The sequence below is a fragment of the Mandrillus leucophaeus genome, unplaced genomic scaffold (genome assembly GCF_000951045.1).
Source record: "Mandrillus leucophaeus isolate KB7577 unplaced genomic scaffold, Mleu.le_1.0 Scaffold49, whole genome shotgun sequence".
Classification (NCBI taxonomy): domain Eukaryota; kingdom Metazoa; phylum Chordata; class Mammalia; order Primates; family Cercopithecidae; genus Mandrillus; species Mandrillus leucophaeus.
This window is the reverse complement of record NW_012105253.1, coordinates 1324226-1341417: the sequence shown is the minus strand read 5'-3', so window position 1 is coordinate 1341417 and position 17192 is coordinate 1324226. Positions and strand designations below refer to the sequence as shown.

Below are 17192 nucleotides of genomic sequence, written 5' to 3'. Positions count from 1 at the left end.
TGCCACTGCAGTCCAGCCTGGGTGACAGAGCGAGACTCTGTCTCAAAAAAAAAAAAAAAAAAAGAAAGGTTTTGCTAAAATTTGTCCTTTTTTTTGAGACTGAGTTGCTCTCTCGCCCAGGATGAAGTGCAGTGGTGTGATCTTGGCTCATTGCAACCTCTGCCTCCTGGGTTCAAGTGATCCTCCTGCCTCAGCCTCCTGAGTACCTGGGACTACAGGCATGCGCCACCATGCCCGGCTAATTTTTGTATTTTTAGTAGAGACGGGTTCACCATGTTGGCCAGGCTGGTCTTGAACTCCCGACCTCAGGTGATCCGCCCACCTCAGTGTCCCAAAGTGCTGGGATTACAGGCATGAGTCACCGCACTTGGCGGCTAAAATTTGTCTTTATTATTAAAATATAGCTCTTTATGTGCCGGGCGCAGTGGAGATCAAGGCAGGTGGATCACGAGGTTAGGAGTTCGAAACCAGCCTGGACAACATGGTGAAACACCATCTCTACTAAAAATACAAAAATTAGCCGGGTATGGTGGCACACGCCTGTAATCGTAGATACTCAGGAGGCGGAAGCAGGAGAATTGCTTGAATCTGGGAGGCGAAGGTTGCAGTGAGCTGAGATTATGCCACTGCACTCCAGCCCGGGTGACAGAGTGAGACTCTGTCACAGAAAAAACAAAAAACAAAAACTTATATATATGTATAGCTCTTTATAACAACATTGGTAGTGGGGACAGTCGCTACAGGTAATGCAATTTGGGCCTTGATAGGTAGAACTTCCATTAGTCTGTTTATTTAGTTTAACTTAAATATGAGGGATTGAATGGCCCCAAATATCTCTAAATAGTCTCTGCAAATAGACAACTTTTTGTTTAGAGGCTAAAACAAATTCTTTAAAGATGTATTTCTATTATGTTTAATGTATCATAAAAAGCCTTCAACATTTTCTACAGAATAATCAAATACATACCTGAAAACAAGGTGATAGGAGTTATGTGGCTACCAAAAAATATAAAAATCCTAGTGATGTCATTAACTTTCCATTCTTGAGAGCTTACAATCTCATTAGAAGTAAGACGCACACATTGGAAGTAAGATGGAAGTAAGTGAAAATCAAATAATTTAATAATAATTGCGTAAGAATATAATAAAAGAGATGCCAAAGTTTGTTGCTTAGTTGATTGCCAACTAAGTGATACGCGTGGTAAGATTTTTTTTTTGAGATGAAGTCTCGCTCTTGTCACCCAGGCTGGAGTGCAATGGCACGATCTTAGCTCACTGCAACCTCCACCTCCTGGGTTCAAGCGATTCTCCTGCCTCAGCCTCCCGAGTAGCTAGGATTACAGGTGCCTGCCACTATGCCCGGCTAATTTTTTATTTTTGGTAGAGATGGGGTTTCATCATGTTGGCCAGGCTGGTCTTGAACTCCTGATCTCAGGCGATCCGCCTGCCTCAGCCTCCCAAAAGTACTGGGATTACAGGTGTGAGCCACTGCATGCGGCCAATAAGATTTTTAGTGCTATGTATGATAACTATAGGACTTGGTCACTGGTAAAGCAGTCAAGGAATTTACTCTGAGTTAGGGTTTCAGAGAGAGAGAGGCATGTAGAAGAGTAAAGAGTCTTTTAGATGGAAGAAACAAGACAAAGGCCATATCCTTTTCTTCTTTTGTTGCATCAGCTCTGAAACTCCCCACAACTATGGATTAACCAAATTTTGCTTTCTCCGCTCTTACAAGTTACTGCTAGTAACAACATAAACTTAGATTCTTTAATTCCGAATGTGTTCTTAAAGCTCCTTGACAATCTTTTCTACTCATTCTAGGTTTCAAAGGTTCTTCTAGCATTTGAAAACTGGATATTTCAACTTTTTTCCCACTCTTTTGTAGTTCCTTCTCTTACTTACATCCCTTCCCTTCATCATAATACAGAAAACAAAAGCCATCAAACAACTTTTCTGCTCTAATATCTATAACTATTTGCATATTAATATTAGCTATAATTTCTGAATTATTATGTACCAGGCATAATAAGCAATTCAAACCCCTATAGAAGGTAAACACTACTGGCTCCAGGATTAAATAATTTGCCCAACATCACACAGTCTGTAAAGAATTACAGAGCTGGCTAGGTCCATCTTTAATTCTTCATAGTCTCTGAGAGACATAATTTCCAAGTTCAAGGAATTTTATTACATCAATTATTCCCTCTCTTGTTATCTTCAATTTCTCTTCACTGGCTTCTTCTTCTCCAGTTACAAATATACTAATGTCTCTTACATTAAAAACAATTGTCTCCTGGCTGGGCGCAGTCGCTCACACCTGTAATCCCAACACTTTGGGAGACTGAGGTGGGCGGATCACTTGAGGTCAGGAGTTCAGGACCAGTCTGGTCAACATGGCGAAACCCTACTAAAAATACAAAAATTAGCTGGGCATCGCAGCTACTTGAGAGGCTAAGGCAGAATTGCTTGAACCTGGGAGGTGGAAGCTGCAGTGAGCAGAGATCACACGACTGCACTCCAGCCTGGGTGACAGAGCAAGACTCCACTCAAAACACAAAAAACAAACAAAAAAAGCAACCGAAAAACAAACAAAAAATTGTCCCTCAACCCTGAATCAAGCTATCCTCTTTTGTCATTCCTTCACAGCCAAGCTTCTCAAAATTAACACTTAATCCTACTTCCTCATCTGCTGCCTTCTCCTCTTACTGGCCCTCTAAAACAACTCAATGAAGTAAAGATGACATTTCAATTGCCGAAATTGATAAGTCATTCCAGTCTTTATCTTATTTGAATCTTAATGGCAACTGACACCAACTACTTCAGTGTTCTTGAAATCCCTTTTCTTCCTTTGGCTTCTGCAACACTTTTTCTTAGTTATCTGGAGCTAGACTTAGGAAGAGACAGCCCATAAAGGAGACAGAGAGTCTCTGCCTGCACCTACAATGTTAATGTTTATCAGGGTTACATTTTCTCCCCTTTTCAATTTACATATGCTCTTTGAGTAATTTACATCCATGGCTTTAACTGACATAAATATGCTAATTACTCCTAAACCTGTATCTCTACTCAAGGTCCTTATATCCAACTGCTACTGGATTTCTAAATCTGAAAGTCCCACAGGCATCTTAAAGTCAATATATCCCTCCAAAAAGCTAAAATTTTTGCTTCTGCAAACCTTGTTTTTCTCTGGTATTTAGCAAACGGTGCTATTTACCAGAAACTCGGTCTATAAGCTAAGTATCTATAAGCCAGAAACCTGGCATTATCCTCTACTTCTCATATTTTTCGCTCCTCTCCTCTACTACAAAACTGTATAGTGGTTAAGTATAAGAGGGAAAGGCCAGGTTTGAACCCACTTCAATAATTTATCAGCGGTGTAATCTTGGGTATGTTTCTTAACCTCTGTAAATCTTAACAGTAAAATAAAGATAATAATGGTACATAACCTATGAGTTTTTATGAGGATGAAATAAGAAAGTCTATGTAAAGCACTTAGCATAGTACCTGATATATAAGTATTCATAAATAGTAGCCATCTTCAACATGATTCCTAAGACTCAACACTGATTCACTAATTCATAGTCTCCCTCACCACAACACACCCTTTCACATCACCAATGCTATTACTTGAGTTTAAATATCATTTCTGTCTGAAATACTACAAAAGCCACATTATTGACAGTGTTGCCTCTATGTGTTTCCCATTTCATCTGTCCTCCACACTACCATCAAATATTTTTCTAAAATATAGAGCTGATCACTTCCTCTCACACTCAAAATTCTTCAGATTCCCTAGGACTACTTTAGATTTTAGAGTAATATACAAAGCTTTTCACTGTAGATTTTACCTACCTAGTTTCACCTTCCACCATTCCCTAAGCCTTCTCCTGGACCCTAAACTTAAATATCAACTAGTAATTACATTCCATGTAAAGGCACTTCTATGCCTTTCATTTCCTTAACAAATGACTTTCCAAATCCCCCTATGCACTGTACTCCTACTTATTCATCATAATCTGGCTTAATTATTATTCCTTCTCTGCTCAGTATTCCTAGATCCAACCAGATGGAGTTTATAACCCCCTTCTCTAAACTACCATTATATGTTTTGTAATTATCTATTTAAATGTTTGATTCACCCATTAGCCTGTGACTTCCTTAAGGGCAAAGACCATGTGCTAATTAAAAAATAATTCCCAATTGCCTAACACAATGCATAGCCCACAGTTATTAGTAAATCTTTTTAATGGAATCATAAGTGATTGAGCATGGATAAAAATGCTAAAGAGTTTGCACTTTATCTTGTAATCAATGGTAAGTCACTAAAAGTTTTGGAACAAGAGAACAGATGATGCTAGAGGTGTAAAAAAATTATTCTGACAGTTGCAGAAAGAATGGAAATGGATAGAGAAAAATCAATGGCAGAAAATCTATTTAGGAGATTAATGTAGCATACAATTCAAGTGAAAAAATATGGGCTGAAATGGCAGCAGTAATAAGTAAAAACCAGTTTGTGATGCACATTAAAAGGTGATACCTTTTGACTGCTTATAAGAGAGGATGAAAAGGCAAGATATAAAGATGACACTCTAAATGAAGCCCAACAGACCAGGGAACAGTGGTAACAATCAGAGAAAAAGTGAATAGTCTAAAAGGATGGTAGTTTTCAAAGTAAAGAAGGTGGTTGCAATTTTGGACAGACTGAGAACAACCCTAACCTAGACATATGGTTTGATTTCTTATATCACATTCTCCTTTTCCCCTTTCTTCCTTTGTTTTTAGGTCTTGCTAGATAGAGGTGAACCTTACTAATTAAGGAAAACTAATATTAGAAAAAAGTCACTTAAAATGAATCCAATAAAAATAGAGAAAAGTTTCTTAGTAAAAACTGGGAAGAAAGTATGATTTGCAAATTTATCTAAAATAACAAAATAAAAATTTATAATAGTTTTTCTTTTATATTAACATTTAATAAAATTTACAGTTCCAACTATATGCTAATTTAAAAATAAAAACAGAATTTTTTGTTGGTCATAATGCCAAGCTTACGATAGCACAAATTGAAATTATTTTATTTTGAGACAGGGTCCCACTCTGTTGCTCAGGCTGGAGTGCAGGGGTGCAATCATAGCTCACTGCAGCCTTGACCTCCTGGGCTCAAGCAATCCTCCCACCTCAGCCTCCTGAGTAGCTGAGACTACAGCTGAGACCTCTCCACGCATGGCTAATTTGTTTTCTTTCTGGTAGAGATGGGGTCTCACTATGTTGCCCAGGCTGGTCTCTAACTTCTGGGTCAAGCATTCCTCCCATCTTGGCCTCCTAAAGTTTTGGGATTACAGGCATGAGCCACCACGCCTGGCCTGAAATTCTTAATTTCATATTCACCTCTTATAGCACAATCATAATCATTTTTATAAAAGTTTTAAAGAACTTAATCAATTCTGCCAAGGGTTTCTATCAGTCCTTTGATATTTAAACCATTTTCATTTGAAGATGAAGAAAACCATTTTCATTTCATTGAAGAGATGGTATCATAAGGGAAAAAAATCAGAGTGACTGTATAACTTAGTGTCAGTGAAGTATTTAATGCCACCAGAGAGAAACCAGAGGCTTTTCTGATTTGTGATTCACAAAAAGCGCACTTATTTCTGATCTAAGTTGTAATTACAGCAGAAAGGTAAAGATATATACTTGATTTTTTTTAGTTCTAGCAATGCTGGATACTTACATCAATATTGACAGGTTCTATTGTGTTTATGTGCACATTGGGAGCTGATGAGGACCGGTCTCGTTGCCCAAATTGATTTCGATGATCTTCATCTGCTGGTCGGAAGGGCTGTGGAATTGGAATGGATTTTGAAGGAGACGGACTGGTGAGAATTTGGGGCCTGGAAAAATGAAGTTATTGGAAGATAAGATTCAGAGTAACTATATAAAGATAATAATATTTAAAAAGGAAGATAAAAGGATTTTCTTGTTTTTATATTCTCAAAACCATTAAAGCATTAACAACCTAGCAGTAATGACTTTTGAAAGTATTAATTTAAAAATCCAATACTGCCAAAGCTGCTTTGCTGAAGCAGGCCCTCCAGGAACTATCAATGATAAGAACACTGATTCTTATCCAGAAAACACTAGGGAAATTTACAAATGGCTAGAAATTACCTGTGGCCATCAACTGAAGAAGTTCAACCTTTAAAGTTATATAAAAATGCTCTGAGAATAACTGAATATAATTTGCCATTTTTTTCTAACTTTGTCTTGACATCTGAATTTACTAAAATGAAAATTTTACATATTAAGAAATTATAAATATTTTGAGAATACACATGCATATTTCAGGACCTGAATGATGTACTTGTTCCTTTACGGGAGTTGAATGAAAATCCAGAACAATATTGAAAAATGCTTTCCAAATTCAGAAGATGGTCCTCAGAATGCCAATAGCTCTCATATTCTGGATTTTTTATCATGCCCATTATTGGTAACAAAGACACAAGAGAATCATATATTAACCATTAGAGCAAATATTTTTTAAAACTGCTATTTGGAAAACCACCAAAATGTTACACTTGTATGCTATTTGGAAAACCACCAAAATATGTTACATACCTTTTTTGGTATGGTAGCAAAATAACATAATCTATGATATCTCACCCTAAAATGAACCTGGCACTCACAGAGAATACTAAAGTTTTGAGCCTAGATTGTAAATACTTGGAAGGATGTAGCTCCTCAGAAAGGTTATCCTAGGAGTGGGGAAGTGAGTGTCACTTGATAGATGAGGTAAGTTATCTCACTTAACTCCATCAGGACAAATGAATGGCTAAGTGCCAATAAGCTCTCTTCACATATTGGTTATCATTCCACCCTATTTTATGCAAATTAATTATTATTATATATAGCATTATTTATTGGTTACTAAGACACAGCTACAAGGACAATGTTGAGGGAATAAAAAGACACTTTCATGAGACATGAGGAATGGGAAAAAATATATAGTAGGAAAGGAATGGATAAAGGTTTTTTTTTTTTTTTTTTTTTTTTTTTTTTTTTTTTTTGAGACAGGGTCTCACTCTGTCACCCAGGCTAGAGTGCAGTGGCCGGATCTCAGCTCACTGCAAGCTCCGCCTCCCGGGTTTACGCCATTCTCCTGCCTCAGCCTCCCGAGTAGCTGGGACTACAGGCGCCTGCCACCTTGCCCGGCTAGTTTTTTGTATTTTTTAGTAGAGACGGGTTTTCACCGTATTAGCCAGGATAGTCTCGATCTCCTGACCTCGTGATCCGCCCGTCTCGGCCTCCCAAAGTGCTGGGATTACAGGCTTGAGCCACCGTGCCCGGGGATAAAGGTTTGAAGAGCAAAGGAAGCCTAACAGTGAAAGTCAACCTCTGAATAAAACATGTCAGAATCTGAACCACACCAGTTCACAATTTTACTTCTTTGAAGCACATTATTAAAGATAGGGAAAGAAGTTTTGACTTCATGTGTTTATATTAACGAAATGAATCCACTTAGAATTGATATGCAAATAAAAAAATACTATGTACTTAAAAAAAAATTGGTATCAGCCCAATGAGAATTATAGGTAATAAAAAGCCTTTAGGAAAACTAGCACGTTCCACCTAGGTCCTTTTTCTTTTTTCTGATTATTGAGAAATTTTTGGTTTGTGACAGAGCTGTCTTTATTTTTGCTTTAGGCAGCCAAATATATGTCCATAGCTAGAAAATTTTAGGAGCAGGAAAAGGAATGCAAAAATGACATTAGTCAATAAAATTTTAGAAAGGGCACTGACTGTCAAGACAACTATTTACAGGCTGATTTAAAGTCTCAAGGCAGGCTGGGTGCGGTCGCTCATGCCTGTAATCCCAGCACTTTTGGAGGCCGAAGCAGGTGGATAAGGAGTTAAAGACCAACCTGGCCAACATGGTGAGACCCCATCTCTACCAAAAATATAAAAATTAGCTGGGTGTGGTGTTGAGGGCCTGTAATCCCAGCTACTTAGAAGGCTGAGGCACAAGAATCACTTGAACCTGGGAGGCAGAGAATGCAGTGAGCCAAGATCACGTCTCTGCACTTGCCTGGGTGACAAAGTGAGACTCCATCTTAAAAAAAAAAAAAAAAAAAAAACCCAAAAAAACAAAACCAAGGCTTAAAATTGGGAAAAGTATGAATTAACTAGAATTGTATATGACAGCCTATTGTAATAATTCATCTGGTATAGGCAGAGATGGCAGTAAGTCACTTCTGAAACTCACCAAGTTAGGAATATGACAAACATGTAGTAGATAACAAATCAGAAATAACTATGCAAAGGACATTGGTCCAGAAGAAAAACAAAAACTAGATTTAATCTAAGAGACTTCACTATCATATCTAAATAATGCATATATTAAAAAATGAAGACATCTGCATATTATACAAAATCAGAGAAACTCAATTTGGTAGTTGGTATCTAATAGTTGTGCCTTGGTCCACTAAGTCAACTTCTCTAGCTTTGAGGGCAAGTACAGGGGAACACTTGATCATACTCTGATGTCATTGAATATCTGAGCCATGTTCTAATTCTATGCTTAACGAAAACAGTCTTCTGATTATAATTTGATTTCCCATAAATCTCTTCCAAAAGAAGAGTGAGTGCTGGTGCACACAATACAAGAAGTCTAATTTACATAACAGGTATATTTTTCACTGATAAATATTACCTGGTATCCAGATTCAATTTTTTTTCTGATTTCGGTTAATATAAACCAGTATAACTCCTAATCTCATCATTTCTGGGAATCAATAAAATTACATTACCATACTGGGAAATCTTTCCACTAACCAAGGTAACTTATACCCTATGATGTATCTTGGCAGTCAGCAAACTGGCTTTCTCCCAATGATACCTGTACCTATCTTGCAGTACCAAATTAAAGACAGTACCAAATTAAAGCAGTACCAAATTAAGGATAACAGGAATTTTAATTCGAATACCCTTCAGCAAATTACTAGTTAGTTTAGATCTCATTCTTAATCTAGAATATTAAAAAGTTTTGAAAACTTTGGTTTGGTGATATGTACATTTTAAATGTTGATCTCTCATAAATTTATACATTCTACAGCATTTTTAAAAAGTAGAAAAGGAGGTATCTCTCACTTTGTACTCAAAACTGGGCAATGTATCACTTCTCCAGTATTTCTTGATTACATCCATTATTACACTTGTTTCATGACCATTATTATTGTTATCAGGACTAGTAACAAACTGCAAAAGAGTTTTGATACTGAACAAGATTGCCTTCTATCTTTACAGAGACAACTATATAGAGTTATGTCATAAAAACATCAGAAAAATGACTTATAGACAAGTTTGAACATCTTTATCATTTGCACAAGATCAGAATCTATTTCAGTTCAGTTACCAATAAAATACTCATGGCACAGGCAAATGGTTTCTTAATTTTAAGATAGCATTCCTTCACTGGAAGGCAAATGTCCTGGATCATCACCATTATAAACCTTCAGAGAGGCCAAGCTAATTTCATTATGGTGTTTTGTGACTGTTCACAGAACTGGGACCTGGCAATAGAAAGGCATCATGGTCTATAGAATCTGTCAGGAGAAAATGTTATAACCAAAAGATTAATTAAAAACCAACCAAACAATAAGAACATTTTGATTTGACCATCTAAAAAACACACAGCTGCACACAAGTAATGATAGAGCCAACAAGAATAAAATGACTCCACTAGAGTAGATAACTGCTACAACCTGACAAGAGAACACAATGGCTGCATTTTCCAGTGTTCCAAATAGGTAAGTATACCCACTGCTTAACACAAAATTCTTTTGCAAAATTTTCTAACCTATGAGATCACTAAAAAGGCTGGTTTTGTAAAAATTACAAAATTGTACTGAAAATGTCAACTGATTTTGAAAAGATTTCTCTAGGTAGAAATCTAAAGAAATAACATTACATTGTGAAGAGTGGGAGGAAGCAGGGTTAAAACTGACAATAAATATTTCTAATCGTAACATCTCAAGAATATTCTAGAACAGAATGCTGTATGGGGACTTTTTTTTTTTTTTTTTTGAGACGGGGTGTCACTCTATCGCTGAGGCTGGAATGCAGCGGCGCGATCTCGGCTTGCTGCAAGCTCCGCCTCCTGGATTCATACCATTCTCCTGCCTCAGCCTCTGGAGCAGTTGGGACTACAGGAGCCCGCTACCACGCCCGGCTATTTTTGTTTTTGTATTTTTAGTACAGACGGGGGTTTCACCGTGTTAGCCAGGATGGTCTTGATCTCCTGACCTCGTGATCTGCCTGCCTTGGCCTCCCAAAGTGCTGGGAGTACAGGCGTGAGCCACCACGCCCGGCCTTTTTTTTTTTTTTTTTTTTTAAAGCATTTGCTTCCAAATGCAGCCTAAATAACGCTGCCCCAAATTCAATGTGAAAGAGTACACAGACCCGTGTCAGAAATGTTCCAAAGCTAGTTAGGTGCACTGTCTCACACCTGTAATTCTAGCATTTTGGGAGGCTGAGGCAGGAAGATCACCTGAGGCCAGGAGTTCGAGAAATGTTGCAAAGTAAACTGATACCCACTTAACTCATCTTTATTGTCTTCCTTTTTATTTCCTGTTATGAAGCTTAAATATACGATGCCTTTGCATTATTTTTCTTTTTTTGAGATGGACTCTCGCCCTGTCACCCAGGCTGGAGTGCAATGGTGTGATCTCGGCTCACTGCAACCTCCACCTCCCAGGTTCAAGTGATTCTCCTGCCTCAGCCTCCTGAGTGGCTGGGATTACAGGTGTGTGCCATCATGCCCAGCTCATTTGTTTTTTTTTGTGTGTATCTTTAGTAGAGAGAGGGTTTCACCATGTTGGCCAGGCTGGTCTCAAACTCCTGACCTCGTGATCTGCCCACCTCAGCCTCCCAAAGTGCTGGGATTACATGCACGAACCACTGCACCCAGCTGCCTTTGCATTGTTTTTAAAGTCACTTCTCAGCTTTATCCTCCACAACTGATTAATAATACTATTAATTTTTTTCTTTTATGCTTTATGAATATCTATCCCTTTTCCACACTTCTAGCACCTGAACTTGTCTTCATTGCCTCTCTCAGTCTTCACTACCAACAATATCCTAGGTTGGCCTTCCTCACCATAAATTTTCTGTCAATCCATCTGTATTTCACTGCTAATTGATTTTTTCTTTAAAGCCATTTTCATCAAGTTAGTAATCTGCTTAAAGACCTGTAAGTCTAAATTCTGGCCTCAATTCCAAGACTCTCCATAATCTGGTTTTACACATGGTACTTCTTAAGTTAGATAAACCTTTCTTCACTAGCTCCTAAACCTAACATCCTCATTCCCTTTATATCTGTTGTTTCTCCATTCCCCTCTCACCATGCTTCTATTCCCTAGGCCCATTCAGACTGTAGTAATTGTTTAAAGTCTAGTTCAAATCCCACCTTCTTCATTAAGTTTTCCTCTCACTATTCTTCCTTCTGTAAACATGAAAACATTTATGTCCTCATCACATAGTTTAATATACTCCATCATAAATTGTAGATTATAATTATATACTATTTTTTACATTGTTTGCCATAGTCTCATATATCAATGCTTCTTCGTAAGTGGAAGTCATATACTTCTATACCTAATAAAAGATGAACTCAAGTTGTAGACTCAAAATGATCTGTTGCATGGTTTTAGCAGGACTGATTCTGAAATAGTCTATGTCAACTTTAATCCCATTTATTTGTACCAAATGCATGTAAATATCTGACTGGCGTGATAAAATAAATTATTTGGGGAAAAAATCCTTAATTTAACCATTTAAATTTTGAAAATGTTTCTAATTAACCAAGAGATCCAAAAGAAAGCGGTTCAAGAAGTATGTCACCAAAGAGCAGAAGTCAAATCACACCCAATACTGATTTTTTCAGGACTGATTCTGAAGTAGTCTATGTCAGCTTTAATCTCATTTATTTGTACCAAATGCATGTAAATATCTGAGTGGTATGATAAGTTATTTGGGGAAAAAAAATCCTTAGTTTAACCATTTAAATGTTGGAAAGGTTTCTAATTAAACAGGAGATCCAAAAGGAAGTGGTTCAAGTAGCATGTCGCCAAAGAGCAGAAGTCAAATCATACCCAAGAGAGTCTGAGGTGGGTGCGGAAGGGGATGATCCAGATGTTAGGGCAGTCTCTGCTAAGGAGGCCTCTTCCTGTGGTATTGGGTGGTGTTCAAAGAACTTGGAGACAAACAGCAAACTGTGAGGCAAAACAAAACAAACCTAACTTGTGCAAAACCCAGAAGCTTCATAGACCAAAATACGTAGTTAACAAAAAAACCTGAGATCAAATTCCATTCTCAGAAACAACTGTTAAAATTCAATTAGTTGTATTTTTGTCTAAAGGCTTTTTTAAAAAAAAAATTACACTGCGCTTTCAAAGGCATGCTTATAACCAAAAGCTAATCATTCTATTCAGCAAATTTCTACATACTACAAGATGAAAATCATGCTTTATGGTTAAAGAATCATGCTTTATGGTTAAAGAAGAAGAAGTATCTACTGTAAATTAGGTGACATTAAATTTACTTAAAGTACAGAGTTAAGTTTTATTTGCTCAGGTGATCAAGAAAAATAAGACTTTAACAGCCGCAGCAACAATGATACAAAAAGAGATAACAGACTCAGTCTAATCTATTAGAAAAACTGGCATACAGCAAAGAGAAATTTTAGAAAGGGATATGTACTGGATACAAAAATTTTACATCTTACTCAAATAAACTGGGGGAAGGGAGTTGAATGCGGATGAATGAGAGAGAGGAAGAATATAAACGTAATTTACAAAACAGCTAACAGAATCAGACCACCTGATCTGTGGTACAAAATCATAATGCTTAATTTAATTGAAACAACTCTCCCTCTCCTCCTAGAAACTATCCAAAAATGGTTTCTATGGGTTAGGGGTCTTGATTAATTAAATAATAATATAAAATATAAATTAACTGTATAGCTGAACCAGAATTACAATTTTGGAGAGAAATACTGGCCATTCTACGTATTATTCTCTAACTACACTTAAAAAAAAATTCTCTGTAACAACTGTAAGGAAGAAAAAACCCTCACAGACTTTAAACATCATAGCTTCACATTAAAAAAATTTAAGTGTAAAATGGTAGGTAGAAGAGACATTTTTGGATTACTTACTCAAGTTGGTCATAATTAACACACATCAGTGGAACCTCTGTACTACAACGCTGGTGAAATTTATAACCACATGTTTGACAGCGGAAACCCTGGAAAAGCAGCTTTCGACAAAAGTCACAAAATGCTAAGGTGAAAAATGTTTTTCGTACCTGCAAGGTAAAAAATCATACAGATTTCAAAAACTCACAAGAAAACTTTCTAGAAACTGACATATCTACTTTCTTGTTTAAAATAAAATTGTAATATATTTATATCATGAAATTCATACACTAAAGTACTATTACAAAATGAAAACCAGGGGGTTCAAGATAGTAGATGGACTACACATATTTATTTCCCATCCCAGTATCTAACTTAAAAACTCAGAAGTTAAAAAATGAGAAATGAGTAAAAGGCTGGCAACTGATTTCAAGCTTGACAACATAAAAGTAAAAGTAGAGATGAAAAGGAGGAGGAAACAGAGGTGAAAAGAAGAAGGGTATACTTTAATTATCATACAGAGAGGGAGGTTAAGAAATGCTGACTGGTGTTGATGGAACAAGAAAGGTGTATATTAAAGTTACAAAGGCATCCAATAGAAGAACCAAAAAACTACTACTAATAAAAACATTGTGGGAGAGGAGGAAGAGGAAGAACTAAAAATGAGCTAATTCGTTATAGGATCAGTAATCAGTATATGATATCTAAAGTTAATAAAGCAAGAAATTATGGCTAAAATTATGGCATATGTGCCACATGACACTTCAGTTAATCATTGACTTTATACCACAGTAGTCCCACAAGATTATAATGGAGTTGAATAATTCCTATTGCCTAGTGACACCTTGAAGATCCTAACCCCGTGTAGATCTAGGCTAATGTGTATGTTTGTGACTTCTTCTTTTTTGTGTGTGTGACAGAGTCTGGCTCTGTTGCCCAGGCTGGAGTGCTGTGGCACAATCTTGGCTCACTGCAACCTCCACCTCTTGGGTTCAAGTGATTCTTCTGCCTCAGCCTCCCGAGCAGCTGGGACCACAGGCACGTGCCACCACGCCTGGCTAATTTTCCCTTTTTTTTTTTAAGTAGAGAAAGGGTTGCACCAAGTTGGCCAGGCTGGTCTCGAACTCCTGACCTCAGGTGATACGTCTGCCTAGGCCTCCCAAAGTGCTCGGATTACGAACATAAGCCACCGTGTGCAGGTTGTGTCTTCATTTTTAACAGAAAAGTTTAAAAAGTAATAAAGAAAAATTAAAAATTTTAAAAACAGAAGAAAGCTTATAGAACAAGCACATAAGGAAAATATTTTTGTATAGCTATATGTTTTCTAAATTTTTTGAAATTGTTATTTCAAAAGAGTCAAAAAGTTAAAAAAATTAAATCTTAGTTTACTGTAGATTTTTTACTTTATAAACTTATTAAAAAGAAAAATTTTTTTAACTGTAGAGTAGCCTAAGCGTACAATGTTTACCATAAAGTCTACAGTAACAGATAGTAATGTCCTACGCCTTCACGTTCACTCACCACTCACTCACCAGAGCAATTTCCAGTCCTAAAAGCTCTGTTCATGGTAGGTATCCTACACAGATACACCATTTTTTATCTTTTATACTGTATTTTTACTGTACCTTTTCTATATTTAGATACACAAACTTGCCATTGTGTTAAGGTTACCTACAGCATTCAGTACAGTAACATTCTGTACGGGTTATTAACCTAGAAGCAACAGGCTCTACCATATTGCCTAGTTGCACAGTTAGGCTATACCATGTAGGCTTGTGTAAGTGCATAACAAAATCACCATTGATGCATTTCTCAGAACATATCCCAGTCGTTAGGCAATGTGTAACTGTATTTATTTAGATGAAAATAACCACCAAAGAGCTTAAAACAAAGACCATTAAAAATTAACAGTGATTTCCTCTAGAGTGGAATTGGGGGTGGGAGGGAGAGACTATAATCTACATAATAGCTAAAACAAAAACAAAATAGCTGATAGAATCAGAACCCCCGATCTACGGTCCAAAAACATAATGGTTAACTTTGGATAAAAACGTAAAAACAATTATTTATAAAAGATAAAACTAGTAAGCAATCATATGATAATCAAAACAGCTCTTCCTAATCTTACTAAAAAAAATAATGAACAGAAAAATCACCTAAAAGACAATAAGATCTATTTTTTCTAATAAATGAGCAATTTCTTAGAGGATTAGAATGTTTGGGCCACATAAACTTATTTGTGAACACTTCTCTAGGTGAAACTTAGAAGGCAACATGTAAGAATTCCACGTCAAAGGCAAATGATGTAGAACATCAGTCACATAACAGAACTGCGCTAGGGAGAATCTATCCTACTAAAGCCAGAAATTGCTTAAAATATATTTATTTAGTGTATATAATAATAAGAAAACATAAGAATAAATATTAAAATGTTAACAGTGGCTATTTCAGAGTGGCGAGAACATGGGTGACTTCTATTTCATTATTTATTCTTTGCTCTATACTCTTGAGATGGAGTCTCGCTGTCGCCCAGGTTGGAGTGCAGTGGCAGGATCTCGGCCCACTGCAACCTCTGCCTCCTGGTTTCAAGTGATTCTCCTGCCTCAGCCTCCCAAGTAGCTGGGGACTACAGGCATGCACCACCATGCCTGGCTAACTTTTGTACTTTTTGGTGGAGATGGAGTTTCACCATGTTGGCCAGGCTGGTCTCGAACTCCTGACCTCAAGTGATTCACCTGCCTTGTCCTCCCAGAGTGTTAGAGACATGAGCCAACACACTCAGCCTCTATATTCTTAATTCATTTCAGTTTTTCAAAGATTTTTTTTTTGAGACAGAGTCTCGCTGTCACCCAGGCTGGAGTGCAGTGGCACGATCTCGACTCACTACAACCTCCACCTCCTGGATTCAAGTGATTCTCCTGCCTCAGCCTCCCAAGTAGCTAGGACTATAGGCACACATCACCACACCCGGCTAATTTTTGTATTTTTAGTAGAGATAGGTTTTTTCATTTGGCGGGGGTTAATACTTTTAACTACATGATTGTAATTATACAACTTCCACTATTTGATATTTTGTATAAAACCAGTTACAACTCACAAGACTTTCAAATGAGACAGGATTTTACCATGGTGACCAGGCTGGTCTTGAACCCCTGACCTTGTGAGCTGACCACCTTAGACTCCCAAAGTGCTGGGATTACAGGTATGAGCCACCGTGCCCGGCCAGTTTTTCAGAGTTTTAATCACAAGCAATAGTGAGAAATATATTTTACATTATGATCCCATATATAACTGTATTCATACAACAATACTTACCCTTACTATATACAACATGAATTAGAACTTTCTAATCTATTCTGCTACATGTAATTTTTTAATGATATATTAAATAGATTTCAACATCAAAATTCTATTTTTCATTTTATTTTATTTATCTTTGATAGGGTCTTGCTGTTTTGCCCAGGCTGGAGTATGGTAGCACAATCATGACTCACTGCAAAGTTTGCCTCCCAGGCTCAAGTTATCCTCACACTTCAGGCTGCATAGCCAAGGTTATTGGCACACACTGCCACGCCCACCTAATTTTTGTATTTTTTTGTAGAGTTGAGGTTTTGCCATGTTACCCAGGCTGGTCTGGAACTCTTGGGCTCAAGCGATCTGCCTGCCTCAGCCTCTCAAAGGATTAGAGGCATGAGCCACTGTGCCCAGCCAGAACTCCATTTTCAATACACACTTATTTGCACATTCTGTTCCATTAAGAATAGAAAGTTATTGAAAATATTTCAAGAAAATTACATCCTGGCCTGGCGCAGTGGCTCACACCTGTAATCCCAGCACTTTGGGAGGCTGAGGTGGGCGGATCACGAGGTCAGGAGATAGAGACCATCCTGGCCAACACGGGGAAACCCCGTCTCTACTAAAAAAAATACAAAAAATTAACCTGGCGTGGTGGCAGGCACCTGTAGTCCCAGCTACTCGGGAGGCTGAGGCAGGAGAATGGCGTGAA

The 17192-nt window shown here is 37.3% G+C and overlaps 1 protein-coding gene across 1 annotated transcript in view; it reads right to left on the bottom strand.

Annotated features, from left to right (window-relative positions):
* Positions 1-17192, bottom strand: part of BRAF (B-Raf proto-oncogene, serine/threonine kinase) — a 126477-nt gene that overhangs the window by 61617 nt on the left and 47668 nt on the right. The window contains exons 5-7 of the mRNA XM_011995450.1: positions 13208-13356; positions 12144-12263; positions 5729-5888 (exon numbers count right to left, since the gene is read on the bottom strand). Of these exons, the coding sequence (XP_011850840.1) occupies positions 5729-5888; positions 12144-12263; positions 13208-13356 (429 nt within the window). The remainder of the gene's footprint in view (positions 1-5728; positions 5889-12143; positions 12264-13207; positions 13357-17192) is intronic.